Genomic DNA, 19,072 nt, shown 5'->3' with positions numbered 1-19,072 from the left:
ACAAAATACATTAATTTAAAAGAAAATATGAATGAAATTCTTTAGTATTACTATTATTATTGTTACATATAAATTATTCGTGATAATTTTCCTAAGAAAAGAAATTAAGAAAAAAAATTTAGATAAAAACATAGAAAAGCCTACAGTATAAAAAACATCAGTATAAAAAACATTATTAAATACTGTTAAAAATAATATTAACCTAAAATTAAATACAAAAACGTAGAAAACGGCATAATGGTGAAGGCAAAAAAGCTAGATTATTCAATAAAATTTATAAATTTAAAGAATTATATGATATTTTTTTTCAAAACGATTTAACACATTTTCAGTATCTTATATAAAAACAAAAAAATTTACTCACAATCAGAATCATAAATAAAGTTGTATTTTTCATATTGAAAAATAAAAATGTGAATATGACATTTCAGAGGGGAAAAGCAAGGGACGGGATTTGAATTCTTTAAATCTCTCATTGGATACGCCCATGGACAATTTTACTATTTACCAATTAATAATATACTATATCATAAATAAAAAAATAATTAAAATTAATTAAGTCTTGTTCTATAAATCTTATTTGTGTGTACTCAGTCGTGATCAAGAACTTCTGTCGAGGATGTTGTTTCCAGTACCACATTATACTTTTTCTAAAACGCAAATTACTGTTTAAAAAAGCAGCTAATGACAATTATAAAGAATTAAAATAAAAATTTTCATTTGCAAAATTTGATAGAAATGCTAAACGTACATCAGTTTCGGCTTTCAGCAACGCCTCGAGTTCCAACTTCTTTTTTCTGTTGAAGAAACCGACCTTTATTAAACCTAGTACCACCAATATCAACAGTGCAACTCCGAGAATCACCGACAGCGCTATTATCCACACCGATATTTGTTGAGCTATCGGCGAACCCAAAAATGTTGTTGCAACCAAAGTGGTGTCCGGTTTGTGATCCTTTCTTTGAGCAATATTGTCAGGTTGTATTACGATAACGCTACCTTCAGTTACATAAAATATGATATCTTTGTGCTTCAGCACATCAGCTGCAATCAGAAAATATAAAAAAATATATTATTCTCTTACATCTGCCTCGTATCGTTGACAATATTATATTTACCAGGAAAACTCGATAATTGTAGATCCAACGTCACCAAAAATTTCGCGACAGACAGAGAACTTAAGAATGGGCCCAATCTACAAGTGATTTTTACACATTCAATTGCATTATTCGTGCAATTAATATAGAGCGTTCTGTTTTCAGATGGCAGGTTCATCGGCGTGTCTTCCTCTATGCTGAATTTCGCGTGCGTGTTATTGCTCGTGACGATCGACGAGTTCATTATGATTACATCATCCGTGGATGCGATCTTGTTAGACGCCATAGAGATTAATTCAGTTTGATTCGAGTCGCTGCAGTAAAATTGATATCCATCCATTCTGCCAACGGTATCGTTGATACTGACGATCATTACGTCCTCGGCATCGTATCGGCGAAGGTACGTTGGAATTTTCACGGTCAACATTACCTCTTCGATAGGACTAGCGCCGAATTTCTGCACCTCGTAAAAATGTTGAAACCTAATATCGTTTAATGCTTTCTTCTCGTCCTCGCGTAGGTACGAGTATAAATTCTCCTGTGCTTTCCTGATGAAAGCAATTCAAATTATAAATAAAATGGAATAACTTTAGATTAATATTATTTTATTGAGATGTACCAACCCGGCGATCGCTATGTCGATGTCCGCGTCAAAGTACACGGTAATGGTGTAACTATTGTCATTCCAATTCGCTTCGTCGCTTTGAGTAGTGATATTCGCTTGTATTTCCACCTCCCTAACATCATACCTCACCATACTCATGTCCAGTTGCAGCATTAATGTTTTCTGAAAGACAACGAGGTGATTCATCTTTTATTCATCAGTAGAGTCGTCTACGTACGCAAGTGGAAGATTCAAGTCCGTACATTCGTTCTAAGAGGATTACCGATGTCACAGATCACATCCAGCGTGCCGCTCGTGCGAGAGTCTTCCGTACACTCGGGCGGGATACTCGCTAACGCTAAGACCTCGGTGAAGATACGCACTCTGGTCTGGTATGCCGGTTCTTCGTGATTATAAGCGTCGACGCGCAGAGTAATTACCGACGTCGAGCCGATGATATACCTGTTGTCCGAAGTTGAGTCAGTGGATAATGCTACACCGAGATCGGACACGCATACGTTGTCCTCGCCACAGTCCACGGCGAATGGCAGCTTTATGAGGTCCTCGGTCTTCGAGCGGAGCTTGTTTATCACGACGCATGATGCGCATAACGAGTTTTCGTTTTTCGCGTGAAGATCATCTTCTAGTTGCATTGACACCGATATCTCAAGCGGATCTATTATATTTTGAATATTTTTCTAAAAGCACAAAAATGAATATGAATTTAGTATCCTGAAAAAACTATCAATACCAGCTGGCATAAAAATGTATGTGCACCGTTAGATGTATTTCAAGCAGATTACTCGTGATCGTAGCTTTAAATAACGTGTAACGCAATCTGTAAATCTGTAGTTCGTCGTCACTTTTCTGCGCTCGATACGTGGCCCTGCCGTGTAATGGATCGATCTTCAGGACTACGGTAACTCCTAGAACGATAAAGAATGAACTGATGCAGACAGGTCAGTATGTCGCGTAATTAAAAAAAAAAAAAAAAATTCATAGTGATTTAAAAATCAACAAATGTAAGAGATAAAAAGTCGCACGCAGATGATCGGGTACGTATGTGCCGTCGTAAGACATCCAGATGTCGATCTTGAAGGACGTTGTGTTTCTCAGCAATTTGATCTTTTGCAGGTACGTCAATGTCACGTTTATCGCGACGACCGGTGCGGATGTCAGCAGGACCACCTCGTCGGACAGATACGCACCTACAGCGATATCGGAATGATTGTCGCGATTCACATCTCGGGGTTCCGAGATTGAGATACCGAACCCTCGCATCGTCGGCGAAAATCGCGAGCCGACCAGCCTCTGACTATATTTCCGAGAAACGCCGTCTCTATTCCCGTTGAATATGTACACCGCCCCGCCGCTTTCTTCCTCGTAGGGTGCACCCACGGCGATATCACCGTAGCCGTCGTAATCGATGTCACCCAGACACATCACGGTGGATCCGAATCTGCCTCCGATAATCTCACCTTCGATCGTCTGCAGTTCCTCCAAATCGGTCTGCGTTTTGCGTAGAATGTAATTTTAGCTGACTTAAACGTTCTTTTAATTGTGAAGAAAATATTTATAAATCTATGAAGAAATCCTTTAAGTGCATAACTCCATCAAACGTAATTTTTAGTAAATCTTTTCATGAAAAGAAAATCTTACAATACTGAAGAATTAAAAAACGTAAGATTGAAAGTTAAATCTATGCTGATGAAGAATCGCATCTAAATTCCAAATTATCTTCGCTCAACGCGTAATATAAAAACGTACGTTGTGTCGCGCTGCAAAAATATAGACGCGACCCTCGTCCATGTCTCTGGACCATTGCGGTGCACCGACAATCAGCTCCTGTCTATGGTCATTGTTGACGTCACATGACGTTAGTGCAGCACCGAAGTATTCACCGTAATGTTGACCGTACTTAATCGTTTTGATAAACATACGCTGATTAGTTTTAGGTGGAAAGGAAAATATGAGGACTTTTCCATACATGTTAGCACCTTGTGGTGCACTGGACGCATACCAGACGTCTTGCTCATTGAAATAAGTACCCGCTGTGATAGCGTATCCTGAAAAGCATGATGGATATACATATGTAGATCTGAGGTAAATACAAAAAATAAACCAATGGCCGGACATTCAAGATATGAAACTTTCTAATGAATCTGGAAGAGATAAAAGATCCGACTTTCAAGTGTGTCTTTATAATATCATGTTTGTAGTAATATACACTGTATGACAAATTTAAACTTCTATTTTAGACTATAAATCCAACAAGATAATTTTTAAAGATTTTTTATCACTGAAAACAAATCTGTAAATAAAATTTTTTAACTATTTTAGCTCAAAAATATCCAAAAAAGCAATTTTCGATATCTTTGAGTGCAATTTTTTTAAAAATGTGATAGAGCAATTTTATTGGCAGATTCCTTTTCACAGCGACAGAAAATCTATAAAGATCATTTTGTCTGGTTTGTAATCTAAAATTCGTATCAGTGTTATTTTTGCAAATGCTAATATTTATTTGCACACGTTTTCTCTGTCTCTTAAAAACCTTCAATTATAGTAACAAAAAAGAATATTTTTATTTTGAGGTGTATGTTCGTCCATTGCTATGTTTACCTTGTAAAAAAAAGTGACAATAGGAAATATATCTTTACCGAAGTAATTGTAACTATGAACCCGTTGTTCTCTAGCAAGCGAGGGAATTACCGTGCGTGAGAATGAACCGACCATCGAGGAAACAGTTAATATCGCATCGCCTTTCCAGTTGTATATGCCTGGACTACCAATCGCGACATTCACGCTATATCGCGAATTCATGTGCAAGGAGAAGCCGACTTGTCCTACCCCGTAATTATAAATGTTTATGTTATTCTTGGACGTGATTTGATCTTCAGAGTTCGAAAGTGGTATGAGGTGCTCCTCCGCTTGTCTCTCAAAAGCATTGGCGTTGCTAGCCAGCGTCGCGTAGCAAATTCCGTTCATGTACCAATTCGGCTTGTTGTCATTTATAATATTATTTATCCATCGTGGTCCGCAAACCTGTTATCAATAGAAATGCTTGAACAACAAAGAAATATTCACATATCTCTCTCTTTAGCAAGGGTAGAAAAAATCTCTTTTACAAAAGCAAAGAGCAGCTATTACTATCATTTTCATCAGTTTTTGAATCTTTAGGGAGTAAAATTTAAGAATTTTTATAATTTTCAATATCAGACCTCCCTAGTGTTCTAGGCTGATCTGGTAACATGTATTTGTATTAGAAATTTTGTATATTTAAACTTGTGTTCTTCATTTAATTACAATTAGTATTTAATTTAAATATAAAGTTATAGGACTCACAAAATTTAATACTTAAAAAAGAGGAGCTAATGAGAGTCAACGCGATTGTTGGTGCGTTGACAATAAATCTCCCGTTTATTAAACAAAATTCATTAGATAGGTTTAACTCAAGTTTGGGTCATTCTCAGCGAATATTGATAAAGAAAAAAACAGTCATCATATGACGTAGTCAAATAGATTTATGTCCGTCACAATCGGATGGTCATCCGAGTGAATATATCTTGGTATTCATGTAAAGCGAGGAGAAGTAATAATACGTATAATTAACTCGCAGAATAGATTGATAATTAAATGCAAAATTACAAACAGCGTTAGTAATTTAAATAATGTAACAATAATGAGACACAATGATTTAAGATTTTTCGAATTTAAGCGTTATAACAGAATATTCTTTTGTATCTTCTTGTCGGTGTCAAAACAATAATTATCACTGTTTTGACTGTGATACCGACAAGAAGATACGAAAGAACACTCTGTTATAACGCTTAAATTTGAGAAATATTTAATTCATTGTGTCTCACTAATGTTACATTATTCCCTCTTTTTTAAATATTAATTTAAATAGATTCGAAATCACTCTTGTCAAATATTTCTTATAAAAAAATCAACATTAACTTTGTAAATCTAAATTTAAACATGTCAAGTAGTATCCGATAATGACTGAGATGAAACATAAGCGGTAACGCACCATAACTTTAGGCTTCGTATTATTCTGCACGGCAATGGTAGCACCGATCCAAGCGTTATCCTTTATTTGATTAATTAATCTCTCACGAGGATGCGGACCATTTCCGGTCTTATCCATCACCCACTCTTTGCATACACCATTCATCGCACACTTGAAGACCGTTCCCGGCTCTGTGACGAATGGCAGTTCGCTGGAGTTCGCTCGCGGAGCTCCGACGAGTAATAAGGATTTGTCCGCACCCACGTAGAAAGCTACCGAGAATCCAAAGTAACTTCCACGTCCAGTCGACAAGTGCACAGGATTCCTAAATATCCGGGCGTTGAGTGAATTAATATTGTACGCCGACGGATTGTGCTGTAGAATTGCCAGAACGAAAATTAAAATTTGTACAAGAAAATGTGCCCAAAGCATCTTGAACAATGTCACTGCGAGTGTTTTCACGTGATCGAATCTGAGTCGTATCTGTAGAAAAACTGAGAAGACAGAGTTATTTTACCGGCGGACGTGGTGTGGTCGAACACCGCAATGACATCACTTACATTAGTCAACGTTTATCTATATACAACTCCCGAGAAGTGGAAACGGAAGGAGCGTGTTTTTCAATTGCAGACGAGACGTAATTGCAGAGTAATAAATCTCTCACGCAGTTTGCTACGTTTTTCATTTTCTTCTCGTTTATTCGTAATCAGTTAATAAAGATGTATATAAATGCAAGATTAAATAATGTAATATAGTTACAATAATTCTTCAAAGTTCAACACATAGGAAAAAAAAATGTGTATACCAATTTATTACTTTTAATTACTTTCCACCGCACAAACCATGTCAACAATACACATTAGCCGAGTTGCCGCAAATATTTCAAGTTAATGCGGATGTGTTAATTCGCGCGTCTATAGTATAGTTTCTGTTTCGCCGCAGCTCTCTGTCTTAGTTATACGATACGATTTACATGGCCAAATTCGCAAAACGTTCACCTCACAATAATACTCAGACTGGCTGAGGATGACCAAGCACTGACAGTTGCAATGGCATTACGCGGGATGATAGATACAGGATTGGTACCAACAAATATCGAAATTTCCATCTATCTAATCACTGAGTTAATTTATGCAATATCGCGAAAGAAATCGATAACATTTCATATGATATATGAATAATATATATGATATATATACATCATATGATAATATAAGGATTTTAACAAAAATTTTGAAAAATTCAAAGAAGGAAAGCACGATACATTGACGAGAGATGGGATTAAAGACGAGTGGGATTAAAGACGAGCAAGATCTAAAATATGATTAAAAAAAAAAAAAGAACGAAACGGAATCGATCGCATGTTCGCGCGTGATCAACTTAGTGTTATAAAAATATATTTCAAGGAATCACAGATTACATTATGTACAAATGGAAAAGGGATGGGAGATCGGAGTAGAGCACATCTCGGAGAGAGGACAAGGATTTCGATGAGAAAAACGTGAGCGCTTAATCGGAAGAATCACTCGTGGTCGAAACTGTTTGAGCCTGAGACGCGGATCGATTGCGGTAGCTCCTCCTCGCCAACTCCTCTACTTTTTTCCGGAAACACTCTAAACGTTTCAGTTTCTGCTCGTCGGAGCTATCGTCCACGCCTCTGTCGTTACGCTCCTTACGCGTCTGCTCGCTATTTTTCCCGCCCGTGGATGAAATCCCCGATTTAATACCGCTGTCAGGGGTGCAAGGAACTTGAAGCGATTTGCTGTTCGGCGTCGATGGACCGTCCTCACGACGATCTTTACTCGAATTACCGTTCACACAATTCCTCGGAGCAGTTTTATCCTCCTCCTCTGAGTCGTCATCGAGCTTCTGTCGTTTATTCTGATTCTTACCGGAACCATCGTGTCGAGAACTATTTTTGCACTTTCGATGCTTTCGTTTGTGCGCCTTTGTAGACGTATCCGAATCGGTTTTAGAATGTTTTCGTTTACTGATAGCGACAATGTCCTCGTAAACGCAGCTACTGCTGCTGCTGTAGCTCGAACTCTTGTCCTCCTTCTCGATCGCGCTGGCGACGTATCGCGATCTTCGGAAAATTACCCCGGAACTAGTACTGGGCTGAGCCGCGTCAACCGGTCGTTCGTCGTCACTGTCCGAATCACTATTGACTTTTAGCACAGTACACTTTCGTCTGGCGGATAATCTTCTTCTGCCAGAGAGTCTGGTGTGTTTCCTCTTGATGCTTTTCGATTTCGATTTCGATTTGGATCTACGCCTCGAGTGAGCATTGTCTCCTTCGCTACCGGAATCTGAGGCAGACCGCTCCATCGCGGCCATTCGCATGAGTTTTTCTCTGCGATTCGCGATAAGCCGAGTTATACGATTCGGCGACTCTAACGGCCTCTCGGGAGCTACACCGCCTTCCGACGCCGTAGTATCTATGATGAAGAATAACGATATATTATCTTATTCTATTGAGCTGAAAAAAATAATTAAAACTATGCAAAAATTAATTTTTTTAAAATAATAATATAAATCAAACATGACACATCAGGAAGTAAAACTATTAAAAAATCACATACAAAACATTATTTTCAGCATCAAGATGTTACTACTATTGACTGTATACTGACCGATTCTCAATTTGAATTGTGTTATATAAATCCGATCTTACTTCAATTTTAAAAATATCTTGTAGAAAGTAGATACACATTACCGAAATATCAATTGTTCAAATAGAAAAAAATAAAATTGATAAAAATTAAGATATTCCATATTCGACTTTACGAGGATAATCGTATTAGCAGCTTGATGCTTTTTATTTTATTACACACAAACTGTTATCTTTTTAATATAGAAAATTATTGCGTTCTGTACCATCGCCTTCTGTCACGCTATACGGCTCGCCCGTTGCCGGATTTATTTCAGAATCGCTGGGCGTATGTGGCGTTGGCACGTCCTCGGAGCTCCATCCTTCAATTTCGCGCTGCACTAGGGAATCGAAAAAGGCCATCATTCGCGGGTCTTCCTTAGTTGACTGGTGGCTGTAATCGTGGGTCATAAACTGTCCGCTACGTAGAACCAGTCCTATATACTCGTCGTGCGTGAATACTCGGCGCTGTTTCTCGCGCTTGCCAGCATCTCTCTGTAAGAGAACAAAGGAAGCGATGATAAATAATGTTAAACCGGTCATTTCTAAAGAACCATCATAAGCAGCAGTAACCTTCAATCCTCCCAAACATCCGATTCCGAGTGGAAACGGACTCCAGATCTTAATGATTTTTTCGACGCCGGACGACGCGAAGATGCAGCTCGCTTGATTGTATCGAACTTGATTGACGATCGATCTGTGACCGCGCAACACCATGTGGGCGGATTCCACCCATGGTTTGCCTTCCATAGGAGGAATTTTCCACATGTATAGATTAAAGTCGTCCGAACCTATAAATTCGATGCGTATATATCGTCGATTGTAATTTCTTTCTATAACTAAATATCTAATACGCTAAATATCTAGGCGCACACGTTCGAAATATTTTTCTTAGACGTACGTAAAAAATTTACGTTTACGTTAGGTGCTTACCTGAGAGAACGTATTCATCGTTCTCGCCGGCGAAACAACACGATTTCATGGTACAACTGTTATAATATCCCGGATGATCGAATTCGCATAAGTACGTGGGAGAATCGACCGAGTAAAGAACCGGTGGTAATCTTCTTCGTAAGGCCAACAATCGGTTACCCATCGAGTTAAATCTGACGTTCATGCAACTCTGCTGCGGGCTTCCATAACTCAATACAGGCCTGTGGATGGAGCATGATGATTAACGATTCCGAAACCGCGGACTGTACTATCGTGACGTTTCCAATAACGTTTTAACGCACGACTTAATCGAAACTGTTGGTGCTCGTTTGTATACTTACTCCAAAGGTTTCCGTATATCCCACATGCTGACACCTTCCTTAGCATTGGCAGTAGCGAGCATTCTGGGATCCGCGGGATTAAACATGACAGAGTGGAAGGCGCTTTTATATTGTGCCAACGTTTCCATAGCGTTGTTGCTACGTATGTCGTAAATGAGGACTCTACCGTCGTCGCAGGCGCTGGCAAAGACTTCGTCATTGTGCGGATGAATGGACAGCCCGTAGACAGGTTTCTCGTGCAGGAAGATATTAAGGGACTCGCCCCTGCAACGATCAAAACAACATTTTTTTTTCATCCTGCGAAATTGCAGGAACAGATTCCATGTGTAAGGAAAGATCTTACGTGCGCAAATCGTGGACTATGACCTGATCGTCGTTCCCCGCGGAGAATATCTTAGTCTTGCTGCTGTCGTAACCAAGGCAAAATATATTGCTAACGTGTTGCGATTTCATCACGGTGGGCTTGCCCATACCCTGTATCGCCTGCTCCACTCTCCATAATAGAATTCTTCTGTCGTCACCCCCTGTGAAAATAGGATGTTATATGCCATTCACGTGTTTCATCTATTATTAGAATATATTTTCCAAATCTATCTAGCACGAGCGAAACACCGTCCTGCGATAATATGCCCGTTCTTCAAGCTGAAAAAAAAGTGCAAACTTTTTCAACAAGAATTAATATTTCCAATCATTAACAGCTACCTCGCCATAAAGAAATGGAAGAAAAATCAAAGTTATCTCAATTAGAATCGGGTTATCGAGACGCTTGTAAACTTCTGAAGTGATGAAAATAATAATAATAATAACAACAACAACAACAACAACAGTGTAACGAAAGCGCGAGTTTTATCACAGACTTTTCTCTTGCTCTCGAGAAGCGGCGTGGAGCTCACCAGACACAAGCAGGTCGCCCTGGTTGGAAAACTCGATCGCGTTGACGCATCCGTAATGGGACAGCAGGTCCTTCCTGTAGAGATTCTCGGAGTTTTCGAATCTGGCGGTGATCAGGCTCCGGCAGTAGTCGACCTTGTCGTCGATCTGTCGCGCGAGCACGTAGGACAGCGCGCTGGATTCGGACGGATGGGTGGCGAGCTGCTGCTGATGCTGTTGCTGCTGCTGCTGTTTCCCTGTCGCCCTGTTGTCGTCACCCTCGTACGACTGCCGTGACAGTCGTCGGCGCCGTCGCCGCAGGCTGCAGGCGTAGAACAGGATACGGCTGTCCACCTCGCCGTCGACGACCAACGGTCGATTCTCCTGGCACGCGTTGTCGCGCGACGATGACGACGACGACGATGCCGTTGTCGTCGCTGTCGTCGTTGTAGAAGGGATCGACATCCCTCCTGGCGTCGACGTCGACGTCGACGCCGTCACCGTACGGTCGTTCCCCGTCGTCGCCATCGCTTCGACCTCCTCCTCCCCCTCCTCCTCCTCCTCTTCTCGTGGGTGATCGCCACGCGCCTTACTATCCTCCCCGTGCCCGGTGCGCGTGGGTGGACGAACGCGAGCGTCACCGAGCAGGTCGCGAAGATCTAGTAAAGAGAGCGAGTTGCCCTTCGCGCAACACGAAATCGCGGATCAAGCACGTCGCGATCGCCGCGCTTCTTCCTTCTGTTTCTGTTTCTCTTCCTCCTCCTCCTCCTCCTCCTCTTGCTCCTTCTACCTTCCTCCTTCCTCCTTCTTCTCCTACTCTTCTTTCACCACCTCCGCACCTTGCTCCTCCCTCAAGAGTGCTGTTTACTTTACACGAATATCTGCAACGGCCGTATCTATGTAGACTCGTCACGAGAATCTCCGGAGAAATCGCCCGCTCGCACGACTCACGTCAACAGAACGCTCGTAAGAGACAGCAACAGCCGTCTTGATAGGCGCAGCAGGACGTTCGAACGCCACGACTGGCCACGACGCACGGTGTCCCGTGTGTACACACACGCAACACGGCCCAACGTTCAACCTCTACCGGAAGCTTCACTACCACACCGCCGCCGTCGCCGTCGCCACCACCACCACCACCACCATCACCACCATCACCACTGCCACTACCATTCCCAATCCGTACTACGATCGGCCAACCGTCTGTCTCGTCCCGTACAGTCCCGTAGCTGCTCGTCCAACTCGATCAGCTGATCGCCGTTCGGCCCCCCCGTACGGTCACTTCTGTCGTTTCGCTTTCGACGCTTGCCCGGTGCTGCTGTTGCTGTTGCTGCTGCTACTGCTACTATTTTCACCGACGACTGTCTACTATTTTCACCGACGACTGTCACGTCCAAGAACGTCGTGTATGGTCGCGTTCTCGCGCGAACGCTGCCCAAATTCATGATCCTCGAGAACGTGCCGCGAACGAACCGATCGACGACGAGGTCCACTCGCGGCGCGATTATCCGTCACGTCGTCACGTCCTTTCTTAGATTCAGAAGTAAACACGGCCGCGAGAGTCATGGAAACTGGCGGCGCATCGCGGCCTTTACACGTACTACTCACGGGTCCACCAGGTTAGGCTTGGCAGAACTAGAGAGGGGAGATTCAAATAAAACACAAAGCACTGGGTCTCGTAAAGAAAATATTTATTACGTCTAATTAAGGATTGATCAACTTTCGAATGTGAATATGTATAAGTGCATATATTTCTCTCTTTCTCTCACACATGCCCAAGATCTTAAAAAAAACCGTCTATACATTTTAAGAATTATATTAAGATGTATCTTACGTTATTAACTAAAATAGTTATCCAAATATCACAGCAAAAATTACTGTAGGAAAATATTAATAAAGGACATAAGTAAAAAAAAATTTAACTAAAAATTCAAGCATGTAAATTAATTTTATTCTTATTCCAAAAAATCAAATTGGTATCCTGAAAAGGAATATTTGGTAATTCTTAAATTTAAAAAATACAGCTTATTCTCTATCTACTATTGCCAATATTCAAGTACCTTAGTGTGAATATTACTCGAATATTTGGCAAGATTCTATATCTAAAAAAATAATAGTAAGTTGATAATACAATGCATTCGATATATTTTCTCTTTTCACGCAGATAAGTAACACTTTTTTTACATACAATATTGAATGTCGTTATTGCGAGTGTTCTATAATAAATAGACATGCAAATACAATACAATATAAATAATTATTTAGAAATGAAAAGTAAAAAATATTTGAATTATTATAAGTATTTTATAGGCATAGGTAAAACCACGGTGTGCAAAAAAATCGCATCCACGCTGGAAAAAAAAGGTAACAAGTTTGACGGATTTTACACTGAGGAAGTGCGAGATCGGATTGGCTCCAGGATTGGCTTCGACATCGTGAGCGTAAAGGATCCTGGAAGAAGATTATCCTTGGCACGGCTAAAGTGCGTATTTGCTTGTAACAATAACAACAAAGCGTAACTGAATACATCTTGCATTTAACATTTCTTTACGGACAGAAATCTAACGGAGGCTCAAAAAGCTTCCAAGTATCAAGTGGGAAACTACCGTGTTTTTCTGGAGAATTTCGAGGCTGTGGCGCTTCCAATATTGGATTTAGACACTGTAAGAATAACAATCTGCCAAAAAAATTTTTTATTACTTTTAACAGCTCGATATCATCAATCATATTATTGCAGGATGTATTACTTATCGATGAAATCGGCAAAATGGAATTATTTAGCAAAGCCTTTAAGAAAAGAGTAACAGATATATTTTACGGTTCTTCTAATAAAGCATTCGTGATCGGGACTATTCCGCAAATACATAAAGTACCGCAGCAACACACGGCACTGTTCGAAAAGTTGCACGCAGACGAGAGAATTGAGATAGTAAACGTGACTCACGGAAATCGGAATAACTTGCCAGAAGAAATTATTCGTTATTTTACATAAATTAATATCGATAAACGCATTTATGTAAAATGTCATGTAAAATAAAATATCAATTTATGTACATCATAAACATCATTTATTAACAAAAAACAAAATGTTAGATCAAAGAAATTCCTCCAATCACAGTAAGTTTGTAAAAAAATTGTCACAAATAACGTGACAAGTAGTGATTGGCTGGAATATTGTACTACGTAATTATGCTAGTTTCTTTTGCATATGCATTTATGTATTTTCATAATTACTATATTTCATTGAAACTCCACCATTGATCGCTAAAGAATCAATTAAAATTTTAAAATTCGCTTCGTATAAATAGATTACAGTTCAAATTTCAGTGGAATCATAGAGATCAAAATTCTTAATTTTTTTTTTTTTTTGTACGTATCTTTAACGAGCAAGGTGGCGATAGATTGAGGGTACAAAATAGAAACGTTCTCTTCGCGCCATTTTATTACAAACGAACACAAATCGCTAGTATTTGATGAGCCGTGTGCTTTCTTATCATAGATAAGAAACGTCTGATAGATTTGTTTGCCTGTTGTAAAAGTAAGCAAACCTTTTTCGCTTTTGTACCCATCAATATTATATGCATTCACGCTGCATACATTTTATAATATAGGAAATTCATTGTGATCTTCCTAGAAAGAATATAATAATTATTGTTGGGGAGAATCCTAAAGTCTCTTACCGTCCCCATTTCAGTATCAAATATATTACGCACACTTTGATTGGACTACTTATATTTCAGTTATTATTAATTCCTTTTTTTCAATAATACCTAAGAGATGTTCCACTAGCACATAAACTTTAATAAAGAATTGGCGTAAGCCATCGGCCTTACGTTTGGATGAGGCTGTAACAAGACAAAAATGGTATACAGCAAATACAAAATATGACAAAAGCAAATAACCAACTCAAATTAAGGTAAAAACATGATCCATTAATAAGATACATACCATTGCATCATACGACGTGAAATAAGGTTTCATGTCACTGCCGTTAAGGGTGATAAAGGCACCTCGGTTACCCATAGTATCACTAAAAAAGATTCAATAAAATATATTATTAAAGTACATATACATTATTAAAATTGCCCTGTAGTTACAGATGTTAGAGAGATTAGTAATCGTTTCGTATGTGATCGACGTACCAGTAATTTGGAGCGGAGAATACTGTGATACATTTCCCATCATGTCCCACCTCATATCCTTCGTTTTTAACTTCGTGACTCCTCACGACGTAGTCAAGCGAATTTATCCTAAGGAAATTTTGCGTTACGTCAGGTCCGAATTGAACACCCACGCCTCTCTTGCTGGGCGCTCGACCCATTTGTGGTTGCGGATCCGACCACAGCAGTTCGCACATCAATCCTTCGTCAGGTGGTTGTCTGTTTCTATCGATTTCTTTGATTTCTTGCAACGTCACGTCGTCCCGCGAAAACAATCCACCATGCATGACCTGGTGTACATAATAAATCATTGTAAGATCAACTGCGCCAGTCAATAAATAAATAAAAATAACTAAAAGTGATAAGCCAACTCATCTCATTCATGATGCATCTGTAACATATTTTGTTTTCCAGAAATAATTTGCTACTAGATTTTCAGCTCATTTTTTACGAAGCTACAAAAACTCTTAAAAACCAGATTTTATAATTTTATTTTTAAACTACACTATTTTTATTGTAATAAATGATATTGTCTCTTCTTTACTTAAAATGCAGATGCAATCATGTTCCGATACTCATAGAAGCAATATTTTTTCATGAGCCTTTTTTGGCTTGTTTGTATGTTTTATGAAGTCGCGAAACTTTCTAAAGAATTAAATTTTGCAATTTAATCCTTAAAATGTTATAATAAATAAGATTATGTGCATTTTAGTTGCGCTATAATACAGGTCGAGTAAAATATTAGAGTAAACTTTTGCTAATTTTTTCTAAAAAATCACTCTTCAAAAAGATGCAGGCAATTCTCCTGATTATAAATATTGTAATTATATTATCGCAATTATCTAATTTTTGCAGTATTTTAACCGTAATCTTTTAAAATAGAAATTCGTCTCCGACAGAAGTTTTGATAGTCTTTCTAGTGCTAAATATAATTATATTTTCAAATAAATATTTTAATCAAATCCATATAAAAATTAAATCTAAAAAAATATTAATTTGCAATTTTATTTTGAAGTCTTATTATTTTAATATTTTTCTTAGTCGTGTACTGCGGTATTCAATGGTTGATACAACCTAATTGTATGAAAATTAGATACAATATACATGAAATGCACGAATAGCTTTGCATGAAAATGGTTGACTCACAGTTTATAGATGCCAGGTTCAAATCTACTTATCATTCAGTATATACTATAGGTATATCTTGATTAAAAAAAAAATTTTATTACTAGTTTATAATTAATGGGAGAGTTAAAAATTGGAATAGCGATTGTGACACAGAGTGGTGTGTCTGTGCCAAAAATTTAAGTTCAAATCCCACTGATCAAAAACATTTGATTTTATTCGATCGCTACCTCTCGGAAGGCAATGGCAAACCACCGAGAGTATCTTGCCAAGAGAACTCCTCTAAAAGGCCGTTTAAATTATAAATCCTATAAATCTGTCCCGTAATGTGTAAATTGTAAAAAGCACAAAAATACGTTGAAAGATCACACGCTCTGACAAGAGCTAAGAACTAAAGACTAAAGAATTAGCGTGGGTCTGACAATTCCACCTAATGAAACTAACTTGTCATGAACACAACAGTTTCGGATTTAAAGAGGTATAGCAATGCAGGCTAAGGCTCACCTCAAAGAAGTTAAAAATTGGGAATATGAGATGAATTGTATTCCATTTTGAGAAAAAATGAATAATGAAATATAAATATAAATAAACAAATGCGAATGGTATAACAATTTTGATAAATACTCACGAGCACTCTACGATTGAGACAGTGTGCAAGAGGGAGCCAATTATAAACCTCTGTAAATAATTCAGCCATCTGAACAGAATATTTAGCTTTGACTTCGCCATCAAATCCATACATTTGATTCATAGTTGCCGATTCATGATTACCTGGAATGTACCAGATATTTTATGAACATGTAAATTCGAGTTTCATAATGTTAGGAAAAAAATTACATACCTCTCGACATGAAAAAGTAATCGGGGTATAATAATTTAAAACCAAATAAAGTAAAAATGCATTCTACTGAGAAAGAACCTCTATCTACAAAATCTCCATTGAATAACTATGGAGCTGTTAAGAAAAATATATTTTTGGATGATTTTTATAGAACATCAGTGCAAAAGTATTATTTGTGTTCATAAATAATACATGAATTTCATATTTATATGAAATTACATTTATCTGCTTTTATAAAGGATACATATGGATTAGTCTCTGATGGCAATCCGTTCAACTTAAATATATTAAGCAGGTCATAATATTGACCATGTATGTCACCGCAGATAGTGAATTTCTTTTCTTCTGGGATTGTAATGTCCACTAAGCTAGGTTGTGCCATAAACCACGATTTAACGTCCAACAGGATTTTGTAAGCGTATTTACGATGCAACTTATTTTGATTTCTATACCACTCTAATAAATCTTTCATAAATTCCAGGGTGACTTTTCCATCAACCAGTTTAGGACCTGTATATTCATCTTCAATCGCTATAAAAATAATTGTTTTAATTAATCACTTTTATTTTTTCAGATATTATACATTGTACATATTGTTTTTAAAATAAACAAAAATTACACAAGTACCAAAAAAACATTACTACAATGCACATATATTATTATTAAAAGACAACAAAATAAATCATATTTAGTTAATATATAAATATTGCAAATCAACAAGGTTTCTGTAAAATCATATCTATGGTAAAAATATAATTATAGTTTATTTACAATGAAAATATATTGTAATTTATATATTGTAACAGGCCTGTTACAATACTTTGCTTACAAGCTAAAAAACACTTCTCTATTGTTTTAAAAGTGAGAAAAAAAGAAAAAAAAATAGATGCTCTATTCAGTTAATCATAGCACATTAATCAACGCTAACCTTGGGTACAAATGAATAGAATTTAGCATTTATTCTTTTTTTCTTTACTCTTTGTTTAGATTTCAACAAAACAATAGAGGTGGAAGCGTTTTAGCATGCGAACAAGTGTTAGGCAGGCCGGCAATATGAATTAACAAAAAATACTCACCCATATCTTCGAGATTAATCGTATCAGCTATATTCTTTTTATCCTCGACAGAGATTGCTTTATTAAAAGCTGACACTTTAACCATCTTGCGACATTCCATATATCTGTCCTTTGCATCTTTATCATTGGGCCTAGCTTTTACAACAGTCTTATAATCCATGAGAGCCAGTTTGAACTTGCCAAGGGACATGTAAGCGGCAGCTCTCCGGTAATAGCCCTTGACATAATTTCTATCTAACTCAATGGCTGTGGATGCATCCGTCAATGCGTACCCAAAACATTCTGTCCTCAAATAAGCGATACTCCTGTTGCCAAAGTACACGGCTACTAATGGGTTTAATTCTATGGCTTTGGTATACAATTCAATAGCTTTGTCGTACACTTGATCTGAAAAGAAAAAGATGCAACTATAAGTCTACAAGAAAGCAACATTGTCTATCCGCTCCTTTAGTATACTCGAACTTATTCACGTAGTGTCATTAACTTTCTTCGGAGTTATAAGGAAAACAAATCTCTTCCGGAAACTCCCGCGTTAAGAAACGCCGAAAAACGCCAGGACAGAAAATTATCTCCTTCGGCGTGTCGAATTAACGCCGTCGGGAATGATTACTCTCTCGCTCGACGCGATGGGGTTAGTTCGAAGTACACGTGACTGTCCGGACGTTGGACGTTAAATCGCGTTAGAACTGGTTAGAACGCGTCCAGCCAGCAACTCCACGTGCGTGCGTGCTTACGTACTCTTAAAGTACTCGTTCGCCTCCTCCTTGTATAATTCCGCCTTGGCCGCGTCCTCCGGTGTCGCCGGTGATCCCGACGCGACATCTCCTCTACCTTTGTCGCCCATCCTCACCACCGTGCGTCCGTTCGTGCGTGCGTGCTTGCGTGCGTGGGTACTCGCGTACGTGGGTCGCCGAGCCTCGGTACGGACGCTCACGGACGCTGCTTGACGGCGGCAAACCGACGGGAGATCGAAGTCACTCAGAGCCACGCGGTCGCAACGTGCGTAACGAGAGATCGCGCATCGAGGTGCAGTCGATCGCGTTTCTCTCTCGTTAGAGCGTGCGCCTCTCGTCGTTTCGTCCCAACGTGATTACACACCGCCGACCGCCGCTTGGCCGCTCTGTATAAACGCCGTGAAGTGCGCTACGATATGACGGCATCACCGCTGCCGCCGCCGCCGCTGCCTTCCACCCGACCTCTCGATTAATCGAACTGCTATCGATCGTTCTTCGTGCGCGCGCGATTAAGTTTAGATTATATTTCAAGGGAGAGCGTTAACAACAATCTTTTCAATGTTTTATTATCTTCATTTCTTTCATTGCACGTAAAACCTTGAGCACACGGTGGAAGAATATTAGAAGTAGGA

General features: G+C 38.8%; 4 protein-coding genes and 1 long non-coding RNA gene across 6 annotated transcripts; 2 read left to right on the top strand and 3 right to left on the bottom strand.

The window, feature by feature from the left end:
* Positions 1-367: 367 nt before the first annotated feature.
* On the bottom strand, positions 368-6,244 carry LOC105198651 (integrin alpha-PS4). Its single transcript, XM_011165441.3, has 10 exons — positions 5,732-6,244; positions 4,359-4,743; positions 3,469-3,767; positions 2,745-3,210; positions 2,479-2,627; positions 1,965-2,399; positions 1,721-1,884; positions 1,119-1,645; positions 752-1,044; positions 368-650 (listed from the first exon to the last, which is right to left on the bottom strand). Exons 1-10 carry the CDS (start codon positions 6,140-6,142, stop codon positions 591-593), a joined length of 3,189 nt encoding a protein of 1,062 aa, XP_011163743.2. The 5' UTR covers positions 6,143-6,244; the 3' UTR covers positions 368-590.
* LOC113003740 lies at positions 2,253-2,727 on the top strand. The gene is made up of 2 exons (XR_003268657.2): positions 2,253-2,468; positions 2,554-2,727. It is a non-coding gene; the product is annotated as an uncharacterized LOC113003740 (long non-coding RNA).
* A 140-nt stretch (positions 6,245-6,384) lies between the features above and the next one.
* LOC105198652 (DDB1- and CUL4-associated factor 5) lies at positions 6,385-11,625 on the bottom strand. The gene is made up of 7 exons (XM_011165442.3): positions 10,528-11,625; positions 9,978-10,158; positions 9,635-9,898; positions 9,294-9,514; positions 8,934-9,151; positions 8,588-8,855; positions 6,385-8,148 (listed from the first exon to the last, which is right to left on the bottom strand). The coding sequence occupies exons 1-7, from the start codon at positions 11,030-11,032 to the stop codon at positions 7,220-7,222; spliced, it is 2,586 nt and encodes an 861-aa protein (XP_011163744.2). The 5' UTR covers positions 11,033-11,625; the 3' UTR covers positions 6,385-7,219.
* A 285-nt stretch (positions 11,626-11,910) lies between these two features.
* Positions 11,911-13,566, top strand: LOC105198653 (cancer-related nucleoside-triphosphatase homolog). The gene is made up of 4 exons (XM_011165444.3): positions 11,911-12,123; positions 12,815-12,986; positions 13,062-13,167; positions 13,242-13,566. The coding sequence occupies exons 1-4, from the start codon at positions 12,069-12,071 to the stop codon at positions 13,494-13,496; spliced, it is 588 nt and encodes a 195-aa protein (XP_011163746.1). The 5' UTR covers positions 11,911-12,068; the 3' UTR covers positions 13,497-13,566.
* A 236-nt stretch (positions 13,567-13,802) lies between these two features.
* Positions 13,803-18,820, bottom strand: LOC105198650 (serine/threonine-protein phosphatase 5). 2 transcript variants are annotated; one of them, XR_003268656.2, is made up of 9 exons: positions 18,445-18,820; positions 17,707-18,093; positions 16,875-17,161; positions 16,631-16,736; positions 16,418-16,560; positions 14,647-14,954; positions 14,453-14,534; positions 14,218-14,349; positions 13,803-14,134 (listed from the first exon to the last, which is right to left on the bottom strand). XR_003268656.2 is itself a non-coding variant. In XM_011165440.3 (8 exons), the coding sequence occupies exons 1-8, from the start codon at positions 18,548-18,550 to the stop codon at positions 14,290-14,292; spliced, it is 1,479 nt and encodes a 492-aa protein (XP_011163742.1). In that variant the 5' UTR covers positions 18,551-18,820; the 3' UTR covers positions 13,804-14,289. The 2 variants fall into 2 exon arrangements, 1 of the variants encoding a protein (XP_011163742.1); XM_011165440.3 differs by having other exon boundaries at positions 13,804-14,349.
* Between the last annotated feature and the right edge of the window lie 252 nt (positions 18,821-19,072).

This window comes from Solenopsis invicta, chromosome 1 (assembly GCF_016802725.1).
Source record: "Solenopsis invicta isolate M01_SB chromosome 1, UNIL_Sinv_3.0, whole genome shotgun sequence".
NCBI classification, from domain to species: Eukaryota; Metazoa; Arthropoda; class Insecta; order Hymenoptera; family Formicidae; genus Solenopsis; species Solenopsis invicta.
This window is presented reverse-complemented; position numbering and strand designations above follow the sequence as displayed.